This window comes from Oryx dammah, unplaced genomic scaffold (assembly GCF_014754425.2).
Source record: "Oryx dammah isolate SB20612 unplaced genomic scaffold, SCBI_Odam_1.1 HiC_scaffold_21, whole genome shotgun sequence".
NCBI classification, from domain to species: Eukaryota; Metazoa; Chordata; class Mammalia; order Artiodactyla; family Bovidae; genus Oryx; species Oryx dammah.
The window spans coordinates 60,870,368-60,890,550 of NW_024070205.1; the positions used below are offsets into that span (position 1 = coordinate 60,870,368).

Below are 20,183 nucleotides of genomic sequence, written 5' to 3' on the forward strand. Positions count from 1 at the left end.
AATTGTGCTGATGCTCACGTGGCACCTTCCCCTACCACTGTAGATGGTGCCTTTCCAGTGAATTCTCTGGTACAGCCCCCTTTCACAGGCAGCTTTCCTTGGGACTCTGCCAGTAAGTTTTTTTCCAGTAAGTTCTGTGGTGGAGCAACTCAATTGCTAGAGACGAAGTATCAGAGTCCTGCCTTCCTGGAACCTCAGCAAATTTCACCATCAAGTGGGCTATGGCTGCATTCTCTTTAACAAAGTCTGCTCTCATCCTAGGTCTCAACTCTCTGGGTTCTGTTCCTTCCCTGGGTGCTCTGCCTCCATCTTGGGAGTAGTGACTTTTCCATCTCGTCTCTTCTGCATTCATTAAAGATTTCTGGTTTCCTCACTAGGTAACATCCTTGTGTAATCAATCATACTTTGTATTCAACTTTGCTTGTTTAGGTTACTCTGTGGGTTCTGTGACCTGATTGAACTCTAGTCTAATATATAATATGTTTTCATGAAGAATTTGCAATGACATATTGAACAGAGTATCAACATTACCCTTCACTCAGATGTTCAATGTCTTAGTATATATTCAGGCTGCTATAACAAAATACCACAGGCAGTTCAGTTCAGTTGCGAAGTTGTGTCCAACTCTTTGTGACCAAATGGACTGCAGCAGGCGAGGCTTCCTTGTCCATCACCGACTCCCAGAGTTTACTCCAACTCATGTCCATTGAGTCAGTGATGCCATCCAACCAACTCATCCTCTATCGTCCCCTTCTTCTCATGCCTTCAATCTTTTCCAGCATTAGGGTATTTTCCAATAAGTCAGTTTTTCGCATCAGGTGGCCAAAGTATTGAAGTTTCAGCTTCAGCATCTGTCCTTCCAATGAATATTCAGGACTGATTTCCTTTAGGATGGACTGCTTGGATCTCCTTGCAGTCCAAAGGACTCTCAAGAATCTTCTCCAACACCACAATTCAAAAGCACCAATTCTCTGGCACTCAACTTTCTTTATAGGCCAACTCTCACATCCCTATATGACTACTCGAAAAACCATAGTTTTGACCAGATGGACCTTTAATGACAAAGTAATATCTCTGCTTTTTAACATGCTGTCTAGGTTGGTCATAAATTTTCTTCCAAGGAGCAAGGGTCTTTCAATTTCATGGCTGTAGTCACCATCTGCAAATATTTTGGAGCCCCCCCCAAAATAAAGTCTGTCACTGTTTCCATTGTTTCTCCATCTATTAGCCATGAAGTGATGGGACCAGATGCCATGATCATAAGTTTTCTGAATGTTGAGCTTTAAGCCAGCTTTTTCACTCTCCTCTTTCACTTTCATCAAGAGGCTCTGTAGTTCTTCTTCACTTTCTGCCATAAGGGTGGTGTCATCTGCATATCTGAGGTTATTGATATTTTTCTTGCCAATTTTGATTCCAGCTTGTGTTTCATCCAGCCCAGAGTTTCTCATGATATACTCTGCATGTAAGTTAAACAAGCAAGGTGACAATATACAGCCTTGACCTACTCCTTTCCCAATTTGGAACCAGTCTGTTGTTCCATGTCCAGTTCTAACTGTTGCTTCCTGACCTGCATCCAGATTTCTCAGGAGGCAGGTCAAGTGGTCTGGTATTCCCATCTCTTGAAGAATTTTCCACAGTTTGTTGTGATCCACACAGTCAAAGGCTTTGACATAGTCAATAAAGCAGAAGTAGATGTTTTTCTGGAACTCTCTTGCTTTTTTGATGATCCACCAGATGTCGGCAATTTAACATCTGGTTCCTCTACCTTTTCTAAATCCAGCTTGAATATCTGGAAGTTCATGGTTCACATACTATTGAAACCTGGCCTAGAGAATTTTGAGCATTATTTTGCTAGTGTGTGTGATGAGTGCAATTGTGTGGTAGTTTGAGCATTCTTTGGCATTGGAATGAAAACTGACCTTTTCCAATTCTGTGGCCACTGCTGAGTTTTCCAAATATTCTGGCATATTGAGTGCAGCACTTTCAGAGCATCATCTTTTATATTTGAAATAGCTCAACTGGAATTCCTTCACCTCCTCTAGCTTTGTTTGCAGTGATGCTTCCTGAGGGCCCCTTGACTTCACATTCCAGGAAGTCTGGCTCTAGGTTAGTGACCAAACCATGGTGATTATCTGGGTCATGAAGATCTTTTTTGCATAGCTTTTCTGTGTATTCTTGCCACCTCTTCTTGATATCTTCTCCTTCTGTTAGGTCCACACCATTTCTGTCCTTTATTGTGCCCATCTTTTCATGAAAAGGTTCTTGGTATCTCTAATTTTCCTGAAGAGATCTCTAATCTTTCCCATTCTACTGTTTTCCTCTATTTCTTTGCATTGATCACTGAGGAAAGCTTTCTTATCTCTCCTTCCCATTCTTTGGACTTCTGCATTCAAATGGGTATATCTTTCCTTTTCTCCTTTTACTTTTACTTCTCTTCCTTTCATAACTGTTTGTCAGGCCTCCTCAGACAACTACTTTGCCTTTTGCATTTCTTTTTCTGGGGATGGTCTGGATCACTTCCTCCTGTACAATGTCATGAACCTCTGTCCATAGTTCTTCAGGCACTCTATCAGATCTAATCCCTTGAATCTATTTGTCACTTCCACCATATAGTCATAAGCGATTTGATTTAGATCATACTTGAATGGTCTAGTGGTTTTCCCTACTTTCTTCAATTTAAGTCTGAATTTGGCAATAAGAAGTTCATGGTCTGAGACACAGTCAGCTCCCAGTCTTGCTTTTGCTGACTGTATAGAGCTTCTCCATCTTTGGCTACAAAAATATAGTCAATCTGATTTTGGTGTTGGCCATCTGGTGATGTCCATTTGTACAGTCTTTTCTTGTGTTGTTGGAAGAGGGTGTTTACCATGACCAGTGCATTCTGTTGGCAAAACTTTGTTAGCCTCTGCCCTACTTCATTCTGTACTCCAAGGCCAAATTGCCTGTTACTCCAGGTATTTCTTGACTTCCTACTTTTGCATTCCAGTCCCCTATAATGAAAAGGACATCTTTTTTGGGTGTTAGTTCTAGAAGGTCTTGTAGGTCTTCATAGAATCATTCACCTTCAGCTTCTTCAGAATTACTGGTTGGGGCATAGACTTGGATTACCGTGATATTGAATGGTTTGCCTTGGAAATGAATAGAGGTCATTCTGTCATTTTTGAGATTGCATCCAAGTACTGCATTTTGGACTCTTTTGTTGACTATGATGGCTACTCCATTTCTTTGAAGGATTCTTGCCCACAGTAGTAGATATAATGGTCATCTGAGTTAAATTCACCCATTCCAGTCCATTGTTGTTTGTTGATTCCTAAAATGTGATGTTCACTCTTACCATCTCCTGTTTGACCATTTCAATTTGCCTTGATTCATGGACCTGACATTCCAGGTTCCTATGCAATATTGCTCTTTACAACATTGGACCTTGCTTCCATCACAGTCACATTCACAGCTGGGTATTATTTTGCTTTTGCTCTGTCTCTTCATTCTTTCTGGAGTTATTTCTCCACTGATCTCTAGTAGCATACTGGGCACCTACTGACCTGCGTAGTTCATCTTTCAGTGTCCTATCTTTTTCCCTTTGCATGGGGTTCTCAAGGCAAGAATACTGAAGTGGTTTGCCATTAGCTTTTCCAATGGTCCATGGTTTGTCAGACCTCTCCACCATGACCCGTCCATCTTAGGTGGCCCTACACAGCATAGCTCATCATTTCATTGAGTTAGATAAGGCTGTGGTCCATGTGACCAGATTGGTTAGTTTCTGTGATTGTGGTTTTCAGTCTGTCTGCCCTCTGATGGAGAAGGATTAGAGGCTTATGGAAGCTTCCTGATGGCAGAGACTGACTGAGGGGGAAACTGGGTCTTGTTCTGATGGGTGGGGCCATGCCCAGTAAATCTTTAATCCAGTTTTCTACCACAGGCACAGTGGCTTCTAAACCACAGAAATTTATTTCCCAGTGTTCTGGAGGCTGGAAGTTCAAGGTCAGGGTGTCAGCATGGTTGGGTTCTAATGAGGGCTCTCTTTGGGTTTGTAGTCTGCCAGCTCCTCCCTGTGTCTTGATGTGGTGAAAGGAACAAGGACTTTTTCCAGAGTTTTCTTTCATAACTCATTCTATTTGTGGACTCCACCCTCATGACCTCATCATTTTTCAAAGGCCCCCCTTCTTAAAGCATGACCTTGGGTATTCTGTTCCTGCTATCTCAACTCGGGGAATATACAATATTCAGTCTGTAGAAGTCATTCTTATTCAGTCTTCAATTATTCCCCTTCCCCAACCATCATGACAGTGCTGGGGAGAAGGACAGCTTCCGTCTGGTCCTTTGCATTTGCAGAGACATCAGAGGATGCTGGCTCATATAAGTGGTGATGCTCATATAACTCTAGTGACATCTGAGGCATGAAGCTAGGGAGCACGGCTTCATCCTTATTTGGCTTGGGTCCTCGTAAGTACCTTGCTTTCTCATCCTGTGGTCTCCAGCTATCGCTGAGAGCTCACTGGGATTGGTTTCCCACATTCTCCATCCAATCTTTGATCTCCCCAAGTCTGGAGGGTCAATTTGTCCCAGTCATAGAAGGTCAAATCACACACTTGCTGGATCTCAACACAACATCCTCATCACTCAGGAAACAAAGCAAAATGACACTTTACACAGTGAACTCTTTTTCTTTAAGCACTTAAACAGTGCCACATCCTCCCTCTAATATAGGTGACCTCTGCCTGATGAACCTTTTCCTCTTCCCCCGCACACGAGCAGGAGGGATTAGACATTTGTATTCCTCAGAATCCTGCTGTACACTGTCTGTCCCTTAGGGAATGGAAAGTTCCAGTGCCTGATCATGTCTACTCTCCATAATTTTTTTTTCTTTTATTAGTACCTCCTTTTTCTACCTCCTTCTCTCTTCAAATCTTTCATGTGTGAATTCTCCATTGCTGATAAAAGTGTCTCTACAAAATATCAGATTAAAGCAACAATAGTCATCTATAATTTCAGTTTCCATGGGTTATAAATTCAGGAAACATCCTAGTCAAATGTTGGGTAGTGACAGACATGGCTTGTGACAGTCGTTTGCTAGCTCTCGATCTAGTGTATCAATGTCTAATAAACAGTCTGATTAAGTATAAGAAACTTGCGTGCATGTGTGCTGAGTCATGTCCAACTTTTTGTGACCCCATCGACTATAGCCCACTGGCTCCTCTCTTCATGGGATTTCCCAGGCAAGAATACCAGAGTGGGTTGCCATTTCCTACTCCAATAAGAAATATAGTTATTTCTGTTTCAGAGAACTGCAAGGATGCTATAAAAAGGATACTGTGTCATGTAAAGAACAAAACAAGAGTTTAAGCTTCTAAGAATGCATCATTACAAAAGGCACTTTTCTTACATTATACTACACAATAAAAATAACCAGTGTTTGCTTTATCTCAATTTTTAAAAATATGAACCATATTCTTATTCAAAAGAGTAGATTGTTGTGGTTATGTATTGATAGTTATGTTACACAATAGAAAAACAATTAGAAATGATTCCCTACCTGTTTGTGGAATATAAATCTTCTTTTTCTTCTTTTCTTCTTTTAATTTCAGATATTCAGTACTTCTTAGACACTGCCCTGGTGCCATATACCTCGTATTCCTATTACATCTTGACCAGCAGCGTGCATGGTTCAACACGAAGTGCAGCTGTCACCTACAGGACAAAACCAGGGGCCCCAGTGGGAAGTTTGAATTTAAGTTATATCAGTCCTGTTAGCTCAGACTCTGTGACACTTACCTGGGCTTCGGCTTCAAACCGTTCTGGTCCTATTGAGAAGTATATTTTGTCCTGTGCTCCTCTACATGGTGTCCAGCCCTGTTCTCCCTATGAAGGCCCTGAGACCACCACTACCATCTGGAATCTGCTTCCATTCACCAAGTACCGTTTTGCTGTGCAGGCGTGTACTAGTGGGGGCTGTTTACACAGCACCCCTTTGACAGTGATCACAGCCCAGGCAGCTCCCAGAAGGCTGGGTCCACCCAAGGTGCGGAAGATCAGTTCCACAGAGCTTCATGTAGAATGGGCTCCACCGATGGAACCAAATGGTAGGAATTCAAGGCCTAGATTTCCCATTTTGGGGTAGAAGGAGGTGAATCTGGGTATTTGGAATTTTCAGTAAGATTCTGGCAACTGTATTTGTGTTTATAACTGTGGGACGTTGTAATTGGGAAACAGTTTCTGAAGATATAAGATACTATTTGTCCTGGTTAGTAAAATAAGTGTATTTCTTTAATCTAATAATAAATTCCACTCATTTAAATTGCCCCTAAAAGGCTAATATTATCTTTGCTCTTAATGACATCTGCCATAACACAAACGATGTTTCTAATTTGAAACTCACTTAGGAAATGCATTATATTTGACTGTGTCACAAGTTAGGGCGCCCATAAGTAGTAAATTTTCTTTTAAGCAAGAAAAAGATATGAAATAATACAAAAAATATGTATATAGGCTAGCCGACTCCATTAAGTTAATTTTTGTGCTCATATAATTGAACCTTTGGTTATACAGGCCAGCATGCATTCACAGACTTTTAATAATTTAATATCATCTACATATTATGGCAAAAGCTTTTTTCTTAGAATTTTTAAGATACTTGATTAAAGTAGATATAAATAAACTGTAATATTCTAATATTTACATAAATGAGGCTTATATTAGGCAGATAATAAAATTTAAATCCCCAAATTTGAAAATATACACATTGATCAAATTTCCAAAAACAAATAGCCATTCCTAGTAGAAATTATAATCAATCATCCTGAAAAATACTGAATTTACCTATCGTAAGTTATAATTATTTTGTATTTGTGCATTTTCCATTTCTTTTTCATTTTCCATGAAAATGCTTTTTAGTAATATTTCATAGTTTCATGTAGCTATGAGTTTTTGTTTCTTTAGAAGTGCTTATCATGTATATTACCAAGGAAATGGACAGGTAATTGAGTCAGAACAATGAAAACAAAGACTCTTCAAATAATCTAACCTCACACCATCAATAAAATAGGCCATTTGTCTAATACGTCATCTTTGTCCACCGGTTCACTTTTCTAGGCATAATTATAAGATACGAACTGTATATGAAAAGACTGAAGTCTAATGGAGAAACAAGGTCAGCAGAAAGTCAAGTTTTTCAGAGCAGTGGCTGGCTCAGTCCTCACCCACTTGCAGAATCAGCCAATGAAAATGCTCTAGAACCTCCAGAAACAACCACAGTCATCACTGGCTTGGAGCCGTACACCAAGTACAAGTTTAGAGTCTTAGCTGTGAACATGGCTGGGAGTGTGTCTTCTGCCTGGACCACAGGGAGAACGGGAGAATCAGGTGAACATCAGTGCTTTGAGTTCTACTTTGAAAACACCTGAATGAAAATATTTCTTCAAATTAAGTCATCTGTTCTAACTACATTGGAAAAGCAAGAGTTAATAAACTTGCATAAGCCAAGGAAATATTGAACACATGGATTGGTTGCATATATAATTCAAAGTCATAAAGTTCTTGCAGTAAGTTTTAGGGAAAATGTAATGTTTTAGCTATTACCTCAAGGGAGAAAACTGACCAAACTATAGTCATAGTCTTTTGGGAACATTTACCAAAAATAGCAATTGGTTTCCAGTACTGAAGTGGGTTAGCCATATGTGCCATCTTCCTCCAAATTCAGTACAATTTATGTTCAATGAAAAAGATAACTGTTGCCAGTTTCATAAATCTGTTTTTTTCTTTTTCTTAAACAAATAGTTTAGGTACTAAATTGGACCTGAAAATATAATCCAAGACATCAAAATTTGTAATTCACAAGTGTGTTTATAAGCAGTATGGTAAGGAAGGATGGTGAAAAGTTTTAATTTTTCTAAGCTATCATTACTAAAGCAAGTGAGATATTTTTAACTCTCCACCTCATTGTTTATATTACAAACACTTCAAATTGCATGAGCCTTAACAACAACAAAAAATACACTTTTGCTATGCTTTGAAGCTATAGATATCCAAAGAGACCCAAGTGCCGATTTAAATGGGATATGTTAGGATTGTGAAGGGTTAGGGGAACTTCAGGTTTGATGTCCAAGGGACTCATTTCATAAATATAATGTGCACTGTGCTTGATCATCTCTTAAGTGATTTCCAGCCATCTTGGCCAAATAACAGTGCCATGATAGCACAAGTGATGAGCCATGGCATTCTGGAAGGGGAAAATCAAGGTCAGAAACGAAAAGTAATGGATGAAATAGCAATACTGGACCCTCATAATCGTATGGGTCACTGGCTAATGAAAGTGCAATGAGGTCCTTTGATAATACACCTTTGGTTAGCACATTTAAAATCCATATTAAGATCTCAAGGATGGTAGGTAGAGACTGTATGTATGTACATCCCTGAACATTTCTATCAAGATTTATTGAAAACTTTTCAAATTTCTTCAGGGTTATTTAGAACATTTTCAATGTTCCTGTTTCTTAAGAAGTTCAGTAAAATACTTGTATATATAAGAAATCCAATATGTCACTATGCATTGTTCTAAACTTTGTGGACTGAGACGTATTCTGTTTTGTGCTTTTTCCTTTTAAAGACTTGATACAACTTATGATTTCCTCCCCTATTACCTACTAGTTTTCTTTATGAACACAGGGCAATTCCTATTTTTATTTTGTAAATGGAAAATATCTTTGTTAGTAATAGGAGGTAGATAACATGCTTGAAGACATTTTTTATGTGAGTATTTTTTTAATATACATACCAGGATATTCTTTGATTTTTAAAATAAGAGTATTATGTAAGGAATGTGATGTTTCTGAAATTATTAATGGGATAAACTTGTGATTTCAGCTTGAAAACCTGTTAATGTGACATTCATTGTTTTGGCTGTTGTTATTGTCGTTAACAGCGCCTGTATTTGTGATGCCCCCTTCAGTCTCCCCACTCTCTCCTCACTCGCTCAATGTATCCTGGGAGATGCCCCCGGACAGTGTTACAAGAGGAAAAGTTGTGGGGTATAACATCAGTATGATTTCTGAACAATCACCTCAATGGTCTCATCCAGTGGTGGTTCCACAGGTATTGTTATTTCCAATTCATGTCCTTCTAGAATTGAATTATGTCTTTGTTTTTATAGTTTCTGCATTTGCAGAATTCTGGCAGAATTTTCATCTATACAATCCTTAAATGGGGATTTTTTTCTTAATATAATATTATGTATACAAGGGTCTAAATATATCACTTTTTTTGTATAAATGGAAATAGTATGGGTATAATTTTGTTTCATGAAATCTGCTTTTTCTACTTAGCGTATATCCTCAAGTATCTTTCAAGAGGTTGACGTTCAGTAGCTGTGTACTATTGTATTGTTTAGGTACACAATAATGATTCAACCAATGCACAACCAATTGATACGTATATTGTATGAATTCTTTTGGAAATGTAAATAACATTGATAAGAACATTTAATATGTACATTTGTATATTTCAAGTTCCTAAGAAAAATTTCTGAGGGATGCAGTTTATTTTACAGCTTATAGCAAAGGTTTAGGACATGTAGTGACATATTGCTTACTAGTGGGTCATCTCAGGTCAGCAGTAATGAGAATAATGATCACAGGTAACAGTTACTGAGGCTTTACTTTGTACACATACTAACTCATGATATGTATAACAATCCTGGAAGATAAGAAGCTCTTGTTACTCTCCATGATACGGTGTGGCCAGCATTCTTTCTATCAGCACAAGGGTCAGTTCAGTCTCTCAGTCATATGTGACTCTCTGCAACCACATGGACTGCAGCACGCCAGGCCTCTCTGTCCATCACCAGTTCCCGGAGTTTACTCAAACTCATGTCCATTGAGTCAGTGATGCCATCCAACCATCTTATCCTCTGCTGTCTCCTTCTCCTCCTGCCCTCAATCTTTCCCAGCATCAGGGTCTTTTCAAATTAGTCAGTTCTTTGCATCAGGTGGCCTAAGTATTGGAGTTTCAGCTTCAGCAGCCAGCCTTCCAATGAACACCCAGAACTGATCTTCTTTAGCATGGACTGGTTGGATCTCCTTGCAGTCCAAAGGACTCTCAAGAATCTTCTCCAACACCACAATTCAAAAGCATCAATTCTTTAGCACTCAGCTTTCTTTATAGTCCAACTCTCACATCCATACATGACTACTGGATAAACCATAGCTTTGACTAGACGGACCTTTGTTGGCAAAGTAATGTCTTTGCTTTTAATATACTGTCTAGGTTGGTCATAACTTTTCTTCCAAGAGCAAGCATCTTTTAATTTCATGGCTGCAACCACCATCTGAGTGATTCTGGAGCCTCAAAAAATAGTCCGCCACTGTTTCCCCATCTATTTGCCATGAAATGATGGGACTAGATGCCATGATCTTAGTTTTCTGAATCTGGAGCTTTAAGCCAGCTCTTTCACTCTCCTGTTTCACTTTCATCAGGAAGCTCTTTAGTTCTTCTTCACTTTCTGCCATAAGTGTGGTATCATCTGCATATCTGAGTTGTTGATATTCCCCCCCACCATTCTTGATCCAGCTTGTGCTTCATTCAGTCCAGCATTTCTCATGATGTACTCTGCATATAAGTTAAATGAGCTGGGTGACCATATACAGCCTTGACGTACCCCTTTCCCAATTTGGAACCAGTCTGTTGTTCTGTGTCCAGTTCTAACTGTTACTTCTTGACCTGCATCCAGATTTCTCAGGAGGCAGGTCGGGTGGTCTGGTATTCCCATCTCTTGAAGAATTTTCCACAGTTTGTTGTTATCTGCACAGTCAAAGGCTTTGACATAGTCAATAAAGCAGAAGTAGATGTTTTTCTGGAACTCTCTTCCTTTTTCCATGATCAAGTGGATGTTGGCAATTTGATCTCTGGTTCTTCTACCTTTTCTAAATCCAGCTTGAACATCTGGAAGTTCACGGTTCATGTACTATGAAGCCTGACTTGTAGAATTTTGAGCATTCTTTGGCATTGCCTTTCTTTGGGATTGGGATGATAACTGACCTTTTCCAGTCCTGTGGCCACTGTTGAGTTTTTCCAAATTTACTGGCATATTGAGTACAGCACTTCCACAGCATCATCATTTAGGATTTGAAATAGCTCAACTCTAATTCCATCACCTCCTCAAGCTTTGTAGTGATGCTTTCTAAGGTGCACTTGACTTCACATTCCAGGTTGTCTGGCTCATCAGAATTGTGGATATGGGGTCTGGACACAGCATATTATGCCTTCTGGCTATTACTTGTATTATAATATTCTATTCCAAGAAAGTAAAATTAAAAAAAAACAACAACACATAGTTTATAAAACATGTCCCAGAAATCAACTTGTTTTGATCCCATTTTTACCAGTTAGTAGGCATATCTCACATCTCTGTGCTTGAGATTTCACTAATTTGTTAAATGCAAAAACAATTTCTGCTTATCTATAGTTTATATGGAGCTTAAAAAGCTCAACAGATATTAGATATTATTTTTAGTGATTGTTATTAATGGGGTAGGAGTACATACATTTATAAAATATTCAATAGAGCAGGAAAATATTTTTATATTGAGAAAATGGGTATATAAAAATCTTGAATCATTTAAAAATAATTTTATGTATTTATTTTGACAGTGCTGGCTGTGCAGGGTTTTCTCTATCTGTGGCAGTCAGGGGCTACTATCTAGTTGTGGTGCTTGGGCTGCTCATTGCAGTGGCTTTTCTCATTGCAGAACGTGGGCTTCAATAGTTGCACACATTGGCTCAGTAGTTGCAGTTCCTGGGCTCTGGAGCACAAGCTTAGCAGTTGTTGTGCACGGGCTTAGCTGCTCCGCAGCATGTGGGATCTTCTAGGACCAGGGATCGAACCCATATCTCTTGCATTGGCAGATGGATTCTAACCACTGAGCCACCAAGGAAGTCCCCTTTATTTGTTTAAAAGTCTTTTGTGTGTGTGTGTGTGGCAGAATTAAAATAAGGATATAGATATGTCACTTTATTTTCTTTCTTGCACCCTCTCCTGCAAGTATTCCATCATATATTCAAGAAAATTAAATCACACGTGGCAAAGTCGAGCTTTTTTTTTACATTCTCAACAATTAAATTTATATCCACACTGATCCGAATGTGTGTTGTTATGATCTTGATAAATAGCCAAAATTTCTGGGGAAAGCCTAATGTAAAAAATAACAGTTAAAGGATCTTTCCCTAAGAATGTGGCAGAAGACATTTATAGAAGTGGTGATGTTATCATTGTAGGATTTTAAGCTTCAGCAAAGTTCTTCAAGTTCCTTAAAGATTAATCCCCCCCAAAAGTTTTCAATTAAATATATCCTTTAAAACTTGTTAAGATGATTCTGTATACATGATAAACACACAGTTTATCTGAGTGATAATTTTACATTCCCCAAACTCTAGGATAAATGTCTTTTAAAAATCACGTAATTTCTATGAACTATATGTAGAGGAGTAAAATTTAATCAAAATTAATATTAATCCACATTTTCTCTTTATTACATTTCATTATGTGTTCTTGAGACAGAGAATACTTTGTTTAAAAAGATACAACTTTTTAAATTAAATAAATACTTTAATGTATTTTAAGAACAATTGCAGAAAATCTACATTAAATTTCATCAGAATTGTTCTAAATAGGATAAATTTTATAGCAATATTAAGTAAGTTTTACTCTTTTCCAGATTTTTTTTTTTTTTTTTTTTTTGCGGGGTTGGGGGGGGAAGCTTTAAATCACATTGCACAAAAGAAAAAAAAATTATATCTTCAAAACCTAAGTAGCCATTTTGAAACTAGAAAAGGATTAGTAAATCAGTGTTTGATGTTTTTCTGATTTCTAAATGTAATTGAAGGAAGTGGTATTAATGTTTTTACATTTTATACATTTTTAGAATTTTAAAATCATCTTTATTTCTGAAAAATGTTATGTTAACAATGTAATTTATATTCTAATCACACTGCTTTCAGGAACTACTGAGCTTATGAAAATTTAAAGTCAATACTCAGGCATATAATCCAAATGAATTTTATTGTACTTCTAAAGGGAAAACAAAATCTGGAAATTGACCTCATATGTAGCTAATATTTAGTTATATGTAGTATTTATATGTATGGAAGATTATTTGATATACTATTATCATTATCTCTTAGAAAAATAGTTTGTGCTCATGCATGCTGTCGGATTGTTGGTTACTGACTTTTTTTCTGAATATAATCACCAGGGGCCTTTGTATCTATAGACTAAGCAAATTTACATGGCTGCTTTTGATCAGTTCTAGTTATATTGACAGACTAGCTCTTGGTGTTGATTGTTTAATTATTTGTTTATGGACCATAGAGTCTCCTTTGCTCACATCTACTATTTTCATTTGAAATTGTGTGATAAAGACAATGTTTCAAAAAAAAAGTAACCGTTGGATCAATATGCTTACACTTAGTTGTACAAGAAAGGCAACTGAGAATTGACTTAATGTGGATGCTCAGTAATCTTTCCTTTTTTCTCCTCTTCCCTCCTGCAGCTTTCTTTCTTTCTTCCTTTTTTTTTTTAAGAGCAAATGATGGGATTGATTTAATGAAGTGATGACATTTTTCTGTACCAGCTCCATCAGCTAGCATGTGGACATTACTGCACTGGGTTCATCTTGGCCAAGCCCTGTGGTTTTATTTGGACTTTTTCACAATAACAATAAGAGTGTCACCATTCTTTATCTCTACTATCAGTGACAAGAGCCACACCACCACGCTGCTTTATGAGGCAATAACTCGGTTTCCTCATTTATCCACTCAGGAACTGGATTATTACCTCATAAAACAGTGTGATTGTACAATTATCAATTAAACCTTAGCTTGTTGAGTCCCTTCAAAAAGAAATTCCTTTTCCTAATTGTGGTTGGCAGTAATTCCCTCTGTTGAAATTTCTGGAAATTTGCTTGTCAAGCTTCTATTTTTCACAATAGATATCTATTACCTGACTTTTGTTTTTTTTCTTACCTTGCAGGTATTGTATACTGCTAAATCCCAAGAACTATCTTATATTGTAAAAGGACTAAAACCTTATAGGATATACAACTTTACTATTTCTCTCTGCAATTCAGTTGGCTGTGTAACCAGTGCTTCAGAAGCAGGACAGACTTTAGCATCAGGTAAGCAAGTTTTAGCGGATGTGAAAAATATATTGTGTGTTTATAAAGAAAACACCTACAAAGCTCAATAGTGTCTCTAGTTTGGACTTAATAATTGTCTTTTCAGCTTTCTCTTACTCCCTCACAAACTCTGATTGCTACTGACCTTGACATAGTTGAACAGAAAAATAAATTTAAGAGCCTGGAGGATTCCTGAGTTGCAGTGTCATAATAAGTATAATTAGGCGCAGAGTGACTCTAGGACTCAGCTACCACCCGAAGTCCTAAAGGTGTCCCAACAATTGTTAGAAGTATTTATGAGGCTTCTTGCGAGGATTCGGAATACTTCTCCCGTCAGTCTTAACCTTTCATGTGGGATTGGGTTTACCCACTCCTGCCCCATGGAGCTAACAGCAGACATCCAGAAATTAGTAGGCTTCCCTGGTGTCATATTTTGTCTTTATTGGATAGGCAGTAGTGTTATTATCTGTTTATTATAAATATAAAATTCCTAGGTGCATAAAATTGAAATAAAAAACTTATTATCAAGTATCATCTTAGTATGAGATGGCTTGGATAATTTTTTGTTTGCTTTGCTTAGAACAAATTAAGTTCATACAAACTTGATTACATGTATTAGTAACACCTATATAACCCAATTACTTACAAGTTAAGATTTTTTTCAAATCAGTTTTTCTGTCAGCATCCAACAAGGCTTAGTTTCCTGGCGCTCTTTAAAGAAATATCCAGATGTGAAGAGGTTATGAAATTTCTAGCAAACATATTTAGCTATGAAAATATTCCTCAGACCTTCTTCCTTACTGTTTCCCTATAAAGTTCCATAGTTTTTGTTATATTTTGTTTTAGTTCTGGAAAACTTGTTTAGCCCAAATTATCTTATGTTAATATACAACAAATATCAAATATAACAAATAATTTTTCTTCAAATTTTCTGTCAGTGACGAAGACTCCAAAGTTTCAAGAAATTATGTTTTATTATCTGCATGAGTGAACTCTGTGTTTTTCACATATTTAACCTATATTTACAAATATTTATGGAGTACCTAGCTTGAACAAAACACCATTTTCCTGTAAGACTGTACATTTATTTATTTTTATATATTATGTTACTAGAGAGCTACAGAGTGTGGATAATAGTATCTGTCTCCTTTAGGAAAAATGATATAACTGGGTAATGAGAACAAAAATTAAAAGAGTAATCTGTCCTGAGGGCCAGAGAAAGTGAAAACAGAAGCCACATGAGCTGAAGATTGGCCTGAGGCCTAGTGGAGGCTAAAGGGACCCCGATCATGTGCTTATGCAGAACTGAAATCACAACTTGTCAGGGCTTTAAAACATTTAAAAGTCACCTAGGGTGACCATCTTGCCAATATTAATACATCTCTGGCAACATTCCTTCCAAGTGTTTTCCTTTAGTGGTAGAGAAACTGCTACTTCTCCAGCAAATCAGACCATGTGTAGTGACCTCCTTGAAAGGGCAATTTTCAGACTGATAATGATCCAAAATATTTCCTTCTGGCTTCTATTAGAACATTCTCCTTCCATTTCCTTGGGGAATTCATATTCCTCATGACATTACTTCCAATAACATCTTCAATAATAATACCTCCACCCAAGTCTTCTTTCCTTAAGGCTGTGTACCAAACTACCTTCCATCTGCACTTTATATACTCCAGTTTGTGACACTGTTAGGACAGGCTCTTTCCTCTAGATGAGATCTACTCTTGTCTTTTCGTAGACACAGCCTGAAAGAACTGAATGGGGACATGCTGGTCCCTAGAGAGTAGACAGATCCTGGAGATAGGAGGTGGAAGGGGGATTCAGGATTGGGAGCTTGTATACACCTGTGGTGGATTCATGTCAATGTGTGGCAAAACCAATACAGTATTGTAAAGTAAAATAAAGTAAAAATAAAATATTAAAAAAAAAAAGGGGAAAGCAGGGAAGATGTCTGTAGAATGGCATCCTTCCTGCTTCAAGCACCAGTGTTACACCTGGGTGAATATTGTCCTCAGTGGTTTCAGCAAGAGCTCCTGTGCCGTGGAACTCACCCTCTCCCAGTGCTCTATGCTCTTGCTTTAGTGTCTGGTGAGGATGCTTAAGGCCACTCTATCTCCTGGAAGATGAGCAGAGTAGAACTCATCTAAGCCCTCTCAGTGTTCTCTCTCTGCCTGTTTATCCATGAGAACAGAATTTGGAAACATCTCATATTCTCTGAAAGCCATGAGATGCGCAAGTTCATTGACCTTTGCAAATAAGAATTTACTAATGCATCTAAGGGAAAAATGATAAGCCAGAATGCCATGACTTGAATTTGGGCTCTGCTGTCTACTAGCTTTGTGACCTTGAGTAAATTGTGTAATCTCTGTGCCTTTGTCTTCCAAATTACAAATAAGGATACCCTATATTCAGTGTTCTCCTGAGGAATGAAAAGAGCGAATACATGTTAAATATTTAAGGCAGTGTCTAGCACAAAATCAAATCTCAAAACAAATTATTTCTATCAAGATTTTTGTCATAACTATTACATAATCTTTTTATTAGTCACAGTATGTTATAGAATTTCTGTTATAAAAGTCATGAAGTTTTACTTTGCAACTTTGTTTCCATAACATTATTTTAACATAAATGCAACAATGGAGAGTCCTAAAACTAAGGACTGAATGACAAGAGTAAGCTGTAGGGGACTAACACTGAAAAGCATCATTTTTCAGTTCTGTGAGGAGCATGTTGTCCTGAATTATGACATGTATTTCAAGATTTTGATCAAAAACTGCACATTTCAAATTTGTTGTTTAGAGTATAAAATTAATAATGTGCCATACCAGACCATTGCTATGTTTTGTTGTGAATGCTCAATTCAGTAAGTTTCTATGAAGGTTCTAATTTCTAATTTCAGGCATTAGGAAGTGAGGTGAGCTCTAATAGAAACCATTCATGCTTTAATGATGTCTGTATTAAGATGGTGACATATAACAGGTAGGATTAATACCTTGGGGGAAAGGATAAAAGAAAGCTATTGGAACAGAGAATATGAGATAGGTGACTGATTTAGCAGATTGGGAAATTATGTCAGGTTAAATGGCATTTATAAATAATTGGTAAAGATGTTTGTAGATATTTTTTGAGTTTATACCATGTGCTTGTTGCTGTTTCAGGTGCTGTTCCATACTGACATGATGAAAGCTGGGGATTGTGATGATTTCTCTGTCAGTAGAGTATAGTATAGATTAGAAGACAATGTGGAAATAGAGTCTGGCAGGCATTCCAAGGGGGCTCCCCTGCTGGCTCAGCAGTAAAGAATATTCCTGCCAGTGCAGGAGACTCAGGTTCAATCCCTGGTCTAGGAAGATGCCCTGGAGAAGGAAATGGCAACCCACTCCAGTATTCTTACCTGGGAAATCGCTTGGACAGAGGAGCCTGGCAGGCTACAGTCCACGGGGTCACAAAGAGTCACATACAACCTAGTGACTAAAACAACAGGACATTCCAAAAAAAGTCATGAGAAAGTAAATTAGATAAGTAGAAAGAAATATTAGAAGCATGAAATGGAATGCTTCAAGGAAAAGAAATCCACAGGATAAGAAGAGGGAGGAACTGAAGATGACAGTAAATATCCTAGGCCATGGTGACGCCACTAATTGTAATGCAAAAAATGAAGAAAGACCATATGGGAGAAATAAAGCCATGAGTTTCAGTTCAATTATTTGATCAAAACATATCCATGACAATTATAACCAGCCAACAGCGGAAAATGCAAATCTGGAGCTTAAGAAGGATGTAAGTTTTATAATTGTCTGCATATAAAAGGAGGTAAAACTATGGATGGTAATATATCAGTGAAGGCAGAGAAAATACAAAAGAAAAGTTTCAGTTCAGCTCAGTTCAGTCGCTCAGTCGTGTCCAACTCTTTGCGACCCCATGAATTGCAGCACGCCAGGCCTCCCTGTCCATCACCAACTCCTGGAGTTCACCCAAACTCATGTGCGTTGAGTCGGTGATGCTATCCAGCCATCTCATCCTCTGTCGTCCCCTTCTCCTCCTGCCCCTAATCCCTCCCAGCATCAGAGTCTTTTCCAATGAGTCAACTCTTTGCATGAGGTATCCAAAGTACTGGAGTTTCAGCTTTAGCATCATTCCTTCCAAAGAACACCCAGGGCTGATCTCCAGAGAAAATACAAAAGAAAAGTTTACACCTCAGTGAAAGCTCACATTCTGGGAGAAAGAGAAAAAGAAAAATTAAAGGAACGGAGACATAATCAGAGTTAGGTATAGAATCTAGAAAGAGCACTATTCAAAAAGTCAAGGATAGAGAGAATTCTAGAAGGAGACTGTCAGTAGAGTCACAGACAGTAGGAAAAGGGAAAGAAATGTAAGATACAAGGAATGTGGGGTCATTGATGATCCCCTGGGCAGCACTCTGATTAGCATAGTCAGAGCAAAAGCTGGGAGGTAAAAAAAGTAAACGGTTGCAGAAAATGGTAAGTTTTAAATGTGTAGTTTTTTGTTCTTTGCCAAAGTGTTCCTTCTACTCAATATCCATAAAAAATGCATTAATTTTGTTCACATGTGAGATCCTTTCTTTTCTGAGAAAAAAATTAGGATTTTTCTGGAAAAAATTTTGTTTCTTAGTCTCTTAATTTATCTTGTCAGCACTCTATGACTCTTCATCTGCCAGACAGGGAATGAAGTCAATTACATGACAAAAATATGGAAAATAATTTTTGCTTACCACTTGATTTATGGTAAAATGCATTGTTTTCAGGGGTGTTCAGGCCAGGGAAAATGGACTTGTTTTTATTAGAATATAAGGAAAATGCCAGAAATTACAGATCCAAATATTCTTCTTGCCTCTGTTTTCAGTAGATAAATAGGGTATTTCTTTTTTTTTAATTTTCCTAGGATTAAATGTCTGTGTAACTGAGGGATTTTAAGTCATAGAAATAAACAGTGAGAAGGTCAGTGCTTTTGTTTGTTTGTTTGTTTGTTTTTCCATATTATGGTGTTTCCATTACAGGAACTTTAAACTATGTATATTAACTGTGACAGCTGCACAGCATGTTTCTGTTTCCTGGATTTATTTTTCACTATTCAGATCACAGCTTCGAGTAATTCTAATTTTGGAATAATCTAGTTTAGGATCTAGTTTACTTTCTAAGGCCTCTGGTATCTGACGATTGTCTTCACTTAATCCTTCACTATCAATATGGCTAAACTGAAGTAACTTCATATCAAAATCCTCAAGACCAAATTCTTAGCACCACTGTTTCCTGGCATCTTGTCTCACAAATGAGAACACACATACTAGCATGATTCTTGCTGACTATATATAACCTTATCTCTAGAAGCTAGTAAGATTCTCCTCTTTATCCATGAATATCCAAGATTTCACCAAAAAAAAAAAAAGAAAAAAGTGTGTCTAAAAGTGTAAGACTCTATGTGTGCATGCTAAGTCGTTTCAGTTGTGTCTGACTTTTTGGGACCCTTTGGACTGTAGTCCACTAGTATTGAGGAGAATCCATGTGAAATTTCTAAAAAAGACTAGCTTTGCTCCTGACCTTCCTGGGCATCAGGCAGAAAAGCCAGGCAGGTGGCCACTTGACCAAATAGTAAGGCATTCGTTTAATCAAAAGGAGGGAATACATGCTGAGTCACTTCAGTTGTGTCCAACTCTGTACTGGAGTGGGTTGCTGTTGCCTTCTCCAAAAGGAGGGAAAGAAAGATCTAAACTTTAGGACAAATTAAAGGGGATGCTTTTATAAAAGACACTGAGTACTATGATAGTATCTCCAACAGAAATTCTCCATCAGATGCAAAATATTGTTCTTCATTTGGTCATTTTCATGTCAACTTTAGGTCAGTGGCAATGGCTGAACAGTGCTTTACAGGTCAGTGCTTTTGAATGGTCAACAGATTTGTTGTGGGAAAGGAATAAAAGCTGACTTGCAACACTGTGACTCTTCTTGCTCTGTCTCTTCTAGTAATAAAATTATGGTTTGGAGGGTACAGAATTCCAATAGA

At 37.7% G+C, this 20,183-nt stretch overlaps 1 protein-coding gene across 1 annotated transcript in view; it reads left to right on the forward strand.

Annotated features, from left to right (window-relative positions):
• The window catches only part of USH2A (usherin), a 922,740-nt gene that overhangs the window by 235,327 nt on the left and 667,230 nt on the right, over positions 1-20,183 (forward strand). The window contains exons 16-19 of the mRNA XM_040262869.1: positions 5,586-6,080; positions 7,090-7,359; positions 8,918-9,087; positions 14,018-14,162. Coding sequence (XP_040118803.1) covers positions 5,586-6,080; positions 7,090-7,359; positions 8,918-9,087; positions 14,018-14,162 — 1,080 coding nt within the window. The remainder of the gene's footprint in view (positions 1-5,585; positions 6,081-7,089; positions 7,360-8,917; positions 9,088-14,017; positions 14,163-20,183) is intronic.